A 13455-nucleotide genomic window follows, 5' to 3' on the forward strand; every position below is an offset into this window, starting at 1 on the left:
CTTGTCTAGTTCCAGACTTGTAAGCTGTTAAATTTCAGCATATTCAACACACAAAGCTATCGCATTGTGTTCAGACTTGGAATATAGTGAGCACAATTCATACTACTTTTCTTGTTGTGTTTTGTCCTTGCAAGTCCTTGGTCACTATAAACTGTTGTATGGAAAGTAAAAATGTTCCCAAGAAGAAATAACAGCATACAGGTTTGGAACGACATGAGAGTGAGTAAATAATGAATTTTCATTTTGGGTGAACTGTGCCTTAAAATGCAACCTCTTTGTTGTACGGCACTTTCTTCTCCCAGAATAGCTGCTTTGTAGCCGTTTTTCGTTTTCACCCTTAGGTCTGAGATGTTTTTCTGTTTTCCTCTGAAAAAACTGCTTGAGACTTTGTTGTTCCGTGTTCCCTCAGGAAGCCGAGCCTTTCCACAACTACACCGGCTGCATTGAAATAATCGAAATTAATAAGCTCAGAAGATTCCATGTGGACCATTCCATTGCCAGGAACAATGTTGACAACTGCAGGTAATTGAACATGATTTTCCATCAGGAATCAATACGATTCTGTGATGTGTTGGGGAGTCTAAATTAATTTTAAATTATTCATATTATTGAATCAGTTTGTTCAAAAAGAAATTATTCACTGATTTGTGTCACTGTAGAAATTTGACGACAGCATTTTGTACCTTTTTTATAGAGAAATTCTAAACTTCATCGCTGTGTTTTCAACTGGCATTCTTTGTCACCCTGATTTTTATGCTGTCACCCTGATCAAGATTCATTCATTCAACAAACCTCAATGTAATTTAGCCAGATAAATACTGCTCTGAATAAATGACAAATTATAATCTAATAGTTTTGAACCTGAATGAATATATCAGTCAAAAATGACCGAAACCGTTAACGTTTTGAAAATTTAATATTTTTTGCTTCATCGGGGGGGGGGATGAAACTTGGTGACTTTTGTTGTATTACCTATGTGAACACACACACAAATCAAGGAGATGATTCTGATATGTTAAAGGGTCGTAAAAAAATAGTCACATTTAGCTTCCTCCCGGTCAAAAATGGCCGACATAGGAAATGAATGGGAAATACGAAAAAATAGAAAAAACTCAGAGAAACTTTTGGTGGTACAAACTACAGATCAGCCACTGTGCAGAAAAAAAAGTGTACAGCAATGAAGGGGTGACACTCTAAAACATCAAGAGTGCAAATAAGACACCTCCCCCCCACACACACACACACACACACACACAAACTGGCAAGACTGCAACAGCAAAAATTTTGAATATGCAAAATAAAATCAATAAATGAAACAAAAAACTCGCTCAAATGCACACACACACTCACAGCAACCCGATCACACTAAATTCGTCTCTATAGCACGCAGTGTGTTTATCGTGTAATTTATACGCGAAAATGAGTTTTTACGTGCATAGGATATGCATGGGTTGGTTAGGGTAGGTTTAGTAGTGGTGTGAGGTGCGTGTGTATTATACGTTTGGGTAGAATTAGTGGTGTGGGGTGCGTGTGTATTACACGCAAATGAACTGCGTATCAAATGCACGCGAAAACTGCGTATCATATGCACGTAAAAACCATTTTCGCGTATAAATTGCACGATAATACACAATGCGTGCTATAGAGACACATTTACGTGAGAACAGGCTGCTCACAGAGAGAGAGAGAGCGAGAGAGATAAACTGTTTGCATTGTGTTCCCTATCTAAACAAATGTTATTGTTTGATTGTAATCATAATGCAAAACCTGATACTTATCTAAAAAAATATAAATAAAATAAAATAAGTAGTCTTTTAGAATATCTAAATATATATCTAAATAAAAAAAACGAATAAGATAGAGAAATCATGTCTAAAACAACAATAGGAATCAAAAAGGCAGCCGGCCTACAGGCGGTTACAGGACATTTCACACATTTATATATTTTTAAAGCCACTGGATGGTGGTCTTCTCACTTGAATTTTTTTTTACCTGCAGCCTGCACTCTATTTTGATGTGAAATGTTACATTTATTGAATAATTAATAATTAAATTATTATATTAATTCTAATGGAAAAAAATAGCTCATAAAAATGATATAATTAATGCAAAGTATCATAAAAATCTTTAAAAATTCTAAATAATAATAAATAAAAATATTATTGAACAAAAATTAAGGCTTCAGTCTTTTTTGACCGGGAGGAAGCTAAGTGTAACCCCTAAACGAAGAAGCCCAGAGGGTTAAAATATTTTGACACTTGAAGTAGCTCCTATATCCAATTTTAATTTTTTTTTCATAATAACCTGCAATGTAGCTGAGTTCTACTTTTAAAAAAGTATCATGAATTAATTTAAACCAAGCTACTATTTGGAATTAGCTTTGCCAACACTGATTTCAGGGCTTCGATAGTTCGATATTATGTTCACTCCACTATGTTGCTTCCATAAAAAAAGTAGTTTTCCTTCTTGCCTCATGGCTCTTGATATATGCTATTTGCCAGCCTTGTCAGCCGTCTCTCAAACACACAAACTATAATTTAGCACGTCACTTGAGTGCACAGGTGCTGTACATTCATGCTGTGTACAAATTGCTCAACAAGAGTGAGATTCTGGGGATATTTAAGTGTTTGGCTTCACACGTTGTGTATTCATGTTTCCAAGAAAATGCAAGGACTCATTTTGACTTTGGATTTTTCTGTAGAAAGCCCTGTTTTGCCAAGCAGTAGGAAATGAGTCTTGCACCAAGCATGAGATTGGTGACCACACAGACTTGTTAATATTTTAATGAGATAGATTTGCGGTCTCTCTTTATTATCATATATTATTTATTCTGTTCTTTCATCTGTCTGGAATTGGAGTGGAATGTGGAGATAGGGTTTCCAAATGAACAGCAATTTGTGGCATTTTACATGGTGCTCACTTACAATTTAAAGGAAACATCAATCAGGACCATTAGAATGATATATCATGGTGGTTCTGTGAGCTGATTTAGTGTTCACTAATTAGAGAGGTGATTGATATGCAGGCATAACTGTGTTTTGAAAGTTTCTCACTGTATAATGCCTTTATTTGTTCTAATAATTAGCCTAGTGTTGTTTAACATGATAAAGTGTATATTGCTTGTCTAGTATTGGAGAAACTGGCCAATATATTTTTCAGGACTCATTGTGAGGAATGTTGACATAAATTTCACGTCGTCATTATTTACTCACCCTCATGAACCCATATGCCATTCTTTCTTCCGTCTAACATAAAACACAGTGTTTAGCAGAATGTTGGATCTGCTCTTTCCCTTAAAATGATAGCATATCGTCATATATTGTCTCAGGTGTCTGAAATGATTTTCAGAATGCTTCCTAGCTGTATTTAGATTTAAATGCCAATACTGATGTGCATCCATTTTGTGTTGAACGGGATCATTTTAATTTATATAGATTTTTAATAAATAAATGTGGTTTAATTTTTTTTCAAATTGGGCTTGTTTGGTTGTGTGTAATTATAAGATTAAGGAATGTAGACGAGGTATATTCACCGGTGTTTTGCCAGATAAGAAGTTTATCTATGTATCATCTTTTTACTCTTTTACTTAATTTTATAACTGTATCATATATCTCTTTTAATTTCTTTTATAACTGTTTTAATTTTCCTCGCTTTAATTTTGTAATTATTTTAATTCCTTTCTGTAAAGCACTTTGAATTGCCATAGTGTATGAAATGTGCTATAGAAATAAACTTGCCTTGCCTATATCCATATGTATTTTGGCCCTCTGAATAAACTCTAGGGGGGAATGAAGTCACCCACTGATAGCGCTGCTTATTTGCATGTGCAGTTTCCATTGTTTCAGTCTGCAGTGTTTCACTAAATTATGCAAATCAGTAGCCTGGGTTTCCCCATACTACCTTGCCGCAGCGTGATTTTATTCACGCTGCTAGGTAGTCTGGATACCATGGACCAAAATTTTCGCCTCATTTAGGGAACAGCAAGCAGCAAGAGCAGCAAGACGATGACGCGTCTATGCGACACACTGAAGCAGTTTGTTCATACATGGATCCAATATGGCAGCAGACGCGAAGTCACCTTTCGATGCAGCCTTACGGCCGTTTCACACCGCGTCAGCGTAACTACATCGTCACTGTAGCTGCAGACGCGCGAGAGTATTCACACTGGAAGCGTTTGTACAGTGTCACAGCAGCGGCTCCAAAGCTACATATATAAGCGAGCAATTCTTTACAAAGACAACTATACATTTGTTTTTAGAAGTTGGTCATTTACAACATTGATAGTCTTGAAAGTTTGTAATGGGGAGGTGTAGCTACACAACATTCGCATATAAATGTTAAACTACAAAATATGTAGAGATATGTAGAGGTATGAGATATGACATATGTTTAGATATGTTTACAAGACTGCAACTCCGCGGATAAAAAACAAAACACACAAATAAACCACACACTCGGGTTTGATTTGGGTTGTGCTAGCCTATAGCTGTCTGTGTGTTACATAAACTAAAAGAATGTTTATATATAATATTTTCTGGCTAGTTTATTTTAGTTTTTTATATATATAATACACAACTTTCACCCAAACTGAATAATTAAAAACAAGTTTTTACCGGGTAGCCTAAATCTTCTATAAATATTTTTGAGTCTTTATTTTCTTTTATTTGCTAAAACTCACTAGACGTGCTTATTCTGTGCATTTTGGGCACTTTTTGTGTGAAATCATATTTATTTTTGTCCATCAAAAGTGTGCTTTCACTTTAGTTGAGCGTGAGCAATGCAAAAACAGATTCGACGCCGAAATCCCCGCTTCACCGCTGCTCACGCGACGCTCCTGCTCGACGCTCAGGCGCCCGGTGTGAATACACTCATTGATTAACATGCACGCAGAAAAAAATAAGCGCCGCTCACGCATGCGGTGTGAAACGGCCGTTAGATACACGCCATCGTGTACACATAAATCTCTGACCCATCGTCGTCTTCCTCGTCTAATTTCTGTCGCTCTACATCCGTCATCTGGTATAATTGAAACGATTGGCTATGAGCTACGTACAGGCGCATTTGATAGACATTCTTAGCACCCAATAAACGGCTCTGGGCATTCGTAAACCACGCCACAAATACGAGAAAATGAACATGTGGTTCCCAGACCCAAGTCTCAATGAGACTTGGGTCTGACGTTAGCCAGGCTAGCAAATCAGGTAAATCTCCACAAAATTTGGTCAATCTGCATCGTGTATATAAGGCGGGAACCGGCGAGCGTTCAACATAACTTTTAATCACCAAATAAACAAACAACAAAATGAAAGTAAAGTGGCAGCCCCTCACGGACGACTGCAGCATATAAACATAATAAAACACAACATAATGTCCCTGGCCTGGTCCTCTCTCGTATTTTACTGTCGTTACTCCCCCTTTTATCCTTCCGGAGCTCCTCCAGGAGACACTCGAGATCGGTGTGGCGCGCATGTGACGCTCATTAACATTCATACCACCAGCCTTGCTCCGTTCCCACAGCTCTCGGCCCCGCCCTGGTTGCCACATAGTTTTTTTTTATCTAGTTGGGTCATTTCTGAGTGCTAGATTGTAGATGAAGCAGAAAAACGCATATTTCTGTCTGTCTCTCTTTCTGCCTGTCTGAATGTCTATCTATCTCTCTGTTTATCTGTCTGTCTGTCTACCTGTCTGTCTATCTATCTATCTATCATCTTTGTCTAAATGTCTATCCCTCTTTCTGTCTGTCTATCTGTCTGTCTTTCTATCTATCTATCTCTCTATCTGTCTGTCTGTCTATCTGTCTGTATATCTATCTATCATCTTTCTGTCTAAATGTCTATCCCTCTTTCTGTCTGTCTGTCTATCTGTCTGTCTTTCTATCTATCTATCTCTCTATCTGTCTGTCTCTATCTATCTATCTCTCTATCTCCATCTGTCTGTCTATCTATCATCTGTCTGTCTGAATGTCTATCTCTCTCTGTCTGTCTATCTCTCTCTCTGTCTGTCTCTCTCTATCTGTCTGTCTGAATGTATGTCTGTCTGTCTATCTATCTCTCTATCTGTCTGTCTGTCTGTCTCTGTCTCTATCTATCTCTATATATCTGTCTGTATGTCTGTCTGTCTGTCTATCTGTTTGTCTGTCTCTATCTGTCTGTCTGTCTGTCTATCTGTCTGTCTATCTATCTATCATCTTTCTGTCTAAATGTCTATCCCTCTTTCTGTCTGTCTATCTATCTGTCTGTCTCTCTATCTGTATGTCTTTGTCTCTCTGTCTGACTATCTGTCTGTCATTTCATCCATCTGTCTATCTATCTCTCTTTCTGCCTGTCTGAATGTCTATCTATCTCTCTGTCTATCTCTCTGTCTGTCTGTCTGTCTGTCTGTCTGTCTGTCTGTCTGTCTATCTGTCTGTCTATCTATCATCTTTCTGTCTAAATGTCTATCCCTCTTTCTGTCCGTCTGTCTATCTGTATGTCTGAATGTCTGTCTCTCTCTGTCGTCTCTCTCTATCTGTCTGTCTGAACGTCTGTCTCTCTCTGTCTGTCTGTCTCTCTCTGTCTGTCTATCTATCTATCTATCTGTCTGTCTGTCTGTCTGTCTCTCTATCTGTCTGTCTGTCTGTCTGTCTGTCTATCTGTATATCTTTGTCTCACTGTCTGACTATCTGTCTGTCCATTCGTCCATCTGTCTATGTATCTCTCTTTCTGTCTGTCTGTTTATGTACCTGTGTGTCTGTCTATCTGTCTGTCTGTGTAGTTTTCTTGTTCAAAATTAGATATGTGAATTTCTTTGGATTTTAAATTCATTTTATTTCTATGTCCTTAGATTCAAATTTAATTAGCTATTTTGGATCCTGTTTGGTACCTCTAATAAAATTCCGAAAATGAATTGGACTTCTCGATTAAATTATGAATGCCACACAACCCTGCCACAACCATCTCTTTTAAAGTGATTATTTTTATGATGTGATTAGGCTCAGATATCACTGAGTTTTGTGAATAAGGGAGTAATTGTGAATCATTTGCCTGGATAAACTGGATTGCAAGAGGTCAGTGAATTAAATGCATGTTTTTTTTTTCGCTCTGAAATAATTGCAGTTGATTGCTGATTAGTAAATTTGTCTCAGGGTAATGTATTTCAGTGGATCCATTTTTAATCCTCGCCTTTTCATTTGCTCACATTATTTACTGTAGGTCTCCATGGCATCATGACCCACCAGCAAACTCCACAGATTCCCCTCCTCAGCTTATCCCAGAGGAAGCCCCTCCTGGCGGGCGTATCCGAATATTCCCACCCACCCAGCCTTCACCTGTCTGCCCACGGGGGATCTGTCTCAACGGCGGAGTGTGTCGGCCCGTCTCTCTGCCCAGCGGAGCCTCGTCTTTCTTCTGTGATTGCCCTCTGTACTTCACGGGACGCCTGTGTGAACAAGGTGAGACTTCCAGTGAGACCTCACAGCCCAAATGTTCTCTTCTGAATTACTAACCTTAACCTAACTGTAATGAGCGGTCAAGCTTGGTGCGGTACTTTAAAACAAGTCATAATATGTAGTATCTCGCCTGCAAAAGCGGGAAATTATCTACCACCAAAAGTTTTTACTAATAAAAAATACAGAAGTGGTTTTGGAGGCAGATGCATGGTACATTTCCGGAGAGTAAAATGGAAACCTTGCCCTGTTGTTGGACCAGGGATGACTTTAAATAATTGATGCTGTGATTAAAGTAAGATCCATATAAGCAAGTTGTAATGTCAGAAACCCTTTTATCTGCTCACCTCCGAGTTCTACTACAAATGAGATAGTGACCCTGTCACCCGTGTTCTCCAGATTCATTTTACCTCCTCTGCCTCATGCCAGGATAAGACATGAATGATATTAAATTCTGGTGAAGTGAAAGTCTTTTACACAGTGAACCCAATTGATATTGACTGACACTCAACTTACTGTACTGTGCTGCCATGGAAGAATATTTCACACTTTAACAATTTGCTGAACTCGGAACTGACAACGGACTTTTTCTTTTATCAAAACCACCACCTGAGGAAAAGTGAGAAAACTCCTCCATAGTGCTAATTGCTTTTTTATTGTATTTTGCTCCAGCTCCTGCTGACTCACTATAGCTTTGCCATGTATCAATAAGCCAATGCTCAGGTAAAGAGCTAATTTGCTGAGCTACAAGTTCATCTGTCTCTATTGATGTAACATTGAGATTCTCTGGCGGTGAGATGCCTGGCTTCAAATTAACTAAAAATCATACATTCTTCTTTCAGGTTTTCTATTTTTGTGCAGTGCCAAGCATTGATTGATGTTTTGTGAACAGATCAGTTCAGTTCCTGTATGAGAAGAAAACAAGACCTTTTCAGATTAAGCTATTTTAACATTTCTTTACGACTAATTTTCCATGAATATGGTACAAAAGGACTTTTTTAAAAAGCACTATAGGGACAACATTTTTGCTTTGAGAACTATTATAACATAAAAGTAGGTTAGCATGAAAAGTAGCTAGGTTTATTCTTAAATGGCCTAAAGTAGTCATATAAGTCTATCCCACATTAGAGGTTTGATAATAGAAATTAAAGCTAAATAAAAAAATTGTTTGATTTTCAGTGCATTTTTACTATTTTTATTTTATTGGGATTTTTATTAACTAATTGTACAATGTAAAATTGTTGATAATACTATAAAATATTATTATAACATTTATTTTTTATAATAAAACATTATTTAAAGCTGCAGTCCGCAGTTTTTCCTCTTTGTCGCCATCTCTGTTCGAAATCTGCAATTGCAGTTATTTGCGGAATTATCAACTTTACGTGAGTTGTACTTCGACACGGCGCAGTGCGGATGAACACAATGTTTGAGGAGAGTGTGCAGCTGCCAGTCGCCTCGCCGGTGTGGATACTGGCATTCAGAATCACAGATTATTCTTTTTGGAAGTATGACCAACAAAATAATTTTCACGGGAAAATGTCATCTGCTATAAATCTCCACCTCCAACATCCTCACACGCAATATAGCCTACTAGCCGAGACTCCTTCTTTATGTGTACAGATGTGACGTAATGACGCAAAGACAAGCTCGAATCTCCCGCGGAAATCCACCAGTACCACTGCAATTAAAAACATTATTACAAGCTTAAAGCTTTGAATCGAGCTAAGGCAAGCAGATAGTTTTGAACACTGGCTGGTTATGTATTTTCTCAAATATGTATTTTGGATCATTTTTAACCCAAAAAAAGCTACGGACTGCAGCTTTAATTATAGTAACCCTTATTGACTGAGCTTATGTGCAACCATGTTGCCTATTTTTATTACTAGAAACACACATTTAGGTTTTTTGTGCCCAAGTTTGGTAACAGCGCTGCATAAATTGCAAATCTCAAATCAAATGAATAGAAAATGCCTCATAAAATTTAGTTCAGATTCCTCTTGAGGTAGATGATCAACATTTTATGAAGGTTAAGCTCCTAACCATTTATTGAAAATAGTGCATTTTTTCTCTCTTCGTGGAAAGTCCCACTTGAAAACCACACAAGCATGGCCTAAATGAAGACGTCTTTGCACGTACTAATATGTTTTGCATTGAAATGAGAGCTTCAGGTACATTAACTGAACATCGTAGTGCATGCTGTGCAAATGCTTTTTGAATAACCGATGAAAATGTTTTTCTATATACAGGACAAGGGGACCAGTGGCAAATTCTAATGTTTTTCCCAGTCTTGCCTCTTAGCTCTTCTTCTTTATTTTGAATGCTAGTTCCTAACTACACTTGACAGAAGTTGAAAGAGAATCTGCTTTTAGAGTTCCCTTTTTTCTCATTTCTTTTTTTTTTTTTCTTCTTTGTTTTCACAGACAAGCACAGCAGAGCTTTTAGTTTGGCTGTATTTTTTTCTTTGTATTTCTATTTTTGACAATGTCAGCCCTATATGGGAATAAAATGGTTGTTCAAAGATAGTAAGACTGATCAAGGATTTGGAAAACAAAAAGAAAATGCTTCATGGTGAATCATTAGGAGGAATAAAAAGGATGGTACAGCAACGGTAATAGTGGTTCAATAATATCATAAACAAAAAAAAGAAGCATGACTAGGGAAGAAGAAATGCATTTCAGCTGCAATTAGTTGCATTTCCAACAAAACATTTCAAAATGACTAAAACAGCATGTCAGAGTCTTTTATGATTTCTAAAATCCTGTAAGGTTACAGGTTAGTGAGAGGCTATCAACTGTAGATAAACTGACTGTCTTGTCACTATAATTTAGTCTTCTCATAATAAGCCTGCCCGTTGACCAGCTAGCGTCAGCAAACATGTCAAGCCAAAACAGCAGCAAACATCCTGAGGGTGAAGGGGTGAGGAAGATGAGAGGGTGTCTGTTACTTCATGATGGAAAGGGAGTGATAGGGTCACACTGAATCTTTTCAGTGTCACATGACAAATAAGAGGACAACTGGCCTCAGAGATGATATACTAGTCTTGAAGCCTTTCATTTTGTGTGTTGTGTGGTTGAACCATAGACTTTAAAATACATTTAACATTCTTTACTCAGAATGATGTAATCGGCAATGACTGTTTCTGGGATATTTTTGCTTCATTTTTCTACAACGGAAGAGAGTGAAGGTGTGTCCTCCATCTTTTTTTTACAGACAGCCAAAAAGCTGTGATGATGCTGTAGCTTGCCTTAAATTGAAGAACCACAAACACAGAATTGTGAAACAAAAGTTTAACACCAGTTTGACCCAAACAACCAATCGATATCCCGTATTTCGCGCCCGAAACTGTCACTTTAGAAAAAATACGGGATATCGGCCGGTTGTTCAGGTTGAACTGGTGGAGGCATCTCAATCAGCTCCAATTTTTATTCACTTTCCCAATCAACTTGAATTTGAAAGGCAGTTTAGCGACCACTCAGCCTGTCCGTGTCTGAGACCATCCTGTGAGGTTTACCATTAAAGTCTCTTTCTACTGTAAGTTAATTACAGAGAGGGAAAAAGAGATTTATGGACATTTTTATTTGATTTTTGCTTCTCTGTGATGTCTCCCTGGTGGGACTTTTACAACTTGGTTGTGAAGTGAGTGTGTTAAATCAGACGCAATGTTTCCTTGCTGTTCATATTGGAAATCAGTGCTGGGTGGATGATGCAGCTAAATTATTATTTTATCAGGTTGTGGAAACTCTCTAGTTTTTTTTTTTGTTGTTTTTGCTTTGCTGAATTGAATAATTTAAGTTCTGAAATATGTGTTTACTTATGAAGCTTTTAAGCAATACTTGTTTAAATAACTTTTTAATTCCTTTCTCGTAAGGCTCACAAGGATCCAAGCTTTTCCTTTTCATAGATTTTAATTTTTTATTGACTAAGATTTTCACCTAATGCATTAGGTATGTACTAACAATGAACAGTGCATTTATAAATATTAATTTCTACATATATTAATACATTTTCAGTTTTTGTTTTTACATTTTACAGTTGAATACATTAATAGTAGTTATGCACTGCTGTAATGTTTAATTTACTGAAAGAAGCATTTATTTAATAATTGTTCAATCTTATTACACTTTGGTGGGCTTCAATGTCACACGATTCTTCAGAAATCAATGTTAAAAACTGCATTTCCCCCAGCCCCCCCCCCCCCCCCCCCCCCCCCCCAGGATTCTTTGAATAATAGAAAGTAAAAAAAAAAAAAAAAGAAAAGAACAGCATTTATTTGAAATAGTGATCTTTTGTAATATTATAAGTAGCTTTGTCACTTTTGATCAATTAAATGCATCCATGCTAAATAAAAGTATTACTTTTTTTTTATTACTTTTAGTGTTAGAAAATATATTCCTGACCCCAATTTTGAACGGCACTATTATATTATGATCAAATATGAATTAACTATGCAGCATAATATAACGTTTAAATAAATAAAATAACTCTAACCTAATGCATAAACTGTTAAACTAAATGTTGACAAACTGAACCTTATTGTAAAGTGTTACCAGTTTATGCATATGCTGTACACTCAGTCCTACATTATAGTCAAGAATATGGTAAGCGAAACACAATACCCACACGTATACAAGTGAATAGTCAAAAAATATGATGTCAGCAATGTTCCTAATGACAAGTTGTCATCAAGATGAAATGACTTTATTTGCTTCTCAGCATTTTTCACAGCTTGGTCAGATCGTACCCTCCTTTGGGAGCTACGGATGCACATGTGCCTTATACCTCAAGAGTAATAATACAGACAGGGTTTGGTGTCAGGGCATTAGTATAATATACAAGATGGTTTCCTCTGTATAAAACTGCGCAGCTTGCTTTCTGACTTATTTTGGGGCATAATCTTGACATACGAGTCTCTAAAGGAGGAAAGAGCTCTGTGCTGCACATACTGCATGGGACACACTGTAGTTCGGAGAGTATTTACAGCTGTCCGTCACTTTTTACGTTTCATTTTCAGGTTTTTCTGTTGTTGCAGGGACCGCTTTGTTTATTCAGGCATTTATTGATGAAACGAACCATCCGCAAGGAGTCTACAGTTCTATAAAAAGCAGGAAGGCAACCGGTGACCACTCTCAATAACTCACTCAGCACTTCCGTGCTCTTACGCCCTTTTCTCGGCACCTCCGCCATTTGTTCTCAAAGTGCTAATTTGCAGATAATTAAGTAATCCACTGAAATGTTATTTGTCCCTCTGGGCACTATGCAAAGCAAGGGGGTTGCTATATTCAGGGCTGACTCATTTGTAGTCCCCCCCCCATGGGAAATATCACATAATCAAGCAGACACTGTATTAAATAATTCCTTCGAGCTTTCTCGGTTCAAGTAAAGTTTTTTTTAGTTTTTTTTCTGATGACCGCACAACATATGCGTCCTTTGTTTCTATTCATGTAGCAGTGGCTAAAAATGATGTCCAGCCTAGGAAAATTGACATCTTTACCCATTATTCAAATATTATTAAAAATGTGTTCAAGATTTTGTAAGCATATTGCGTGGTTGTGCTGCCTTGGAGTCAATTGTTTTATTTGTAATAATGGAATGAAATGCGGACATAATTTTTGGCAAGGCTGCCATACAAAGAAATGATGAACACATGCTAAACAAGAGAGAAGTGTGGAAGCTTGTTTTCGCCAGAGAATAAAACATTTTAAAAGATAATTGGAACTTTTTATCTCACAATTGCGAGTTTACATCTATATATAATAAAGTCAGAATTGTGAGAAATTATCTCTCAATTCAGACTTTATAACACGCAATTGCGACGTTATATCATGTAATCTTGACTTTATTTCTCTCAGTTGCATGTTATAAAGTCAGAATTGTGAGATTTAAACATGCAATTCTGAGAAAAAAGTCTGTAAAAAAGTTTTCTCAGAATTGCGAGTTTATTTTTTGCAATTGCGAGTTTATATTTCACAATTCTGACTTTATATCACGCAATTGTGACTTTATATCACGCAATTCTGACTTTATAACAT

General features: G+C 37.0%; 1 protein-coding gene across 1 annotated transcript in view; it reads left to right on the plus strand.

Moving 5' to 3' along the window:
- The window catches only part of eys (eyes shut homolog), a 323611-nt gene that overhangs the window by 231722 nt on the left and 78434 nt on the right, over positions 1-13455 (plus strand). The window contains exons 33-34 of the mRNA XM_056254896.1: positions 410-522; positions 7191-7429. Coding sequence (XP_056110871.1) covers positions 410-522; positions 7191-7429 — 352 coding nt within the window. The remainder of the gene's footprint in view (positions 1-409; positions 523-7190; positions 7430-13455) is intronic.

The sequence above is a fragment of the Rhinichthys klamathensis genome, unplaced genomic scaffold (assembly GCF_029890125.1).
Source record: "Rhinichthys klamathensis goyatoka isolate OS25496 unplaced genomic scaffold, OSU_Roscu_1.1 h1tg000115l_1, whole genome shotgun sequence".
Taxonomy (NCBI): Eukaryota; Metazoa; Chordata; class Actinopteri; order Cypriniformes; family Leuciscidae; genus Rhinichthys; species Rhinichthys klamathensis.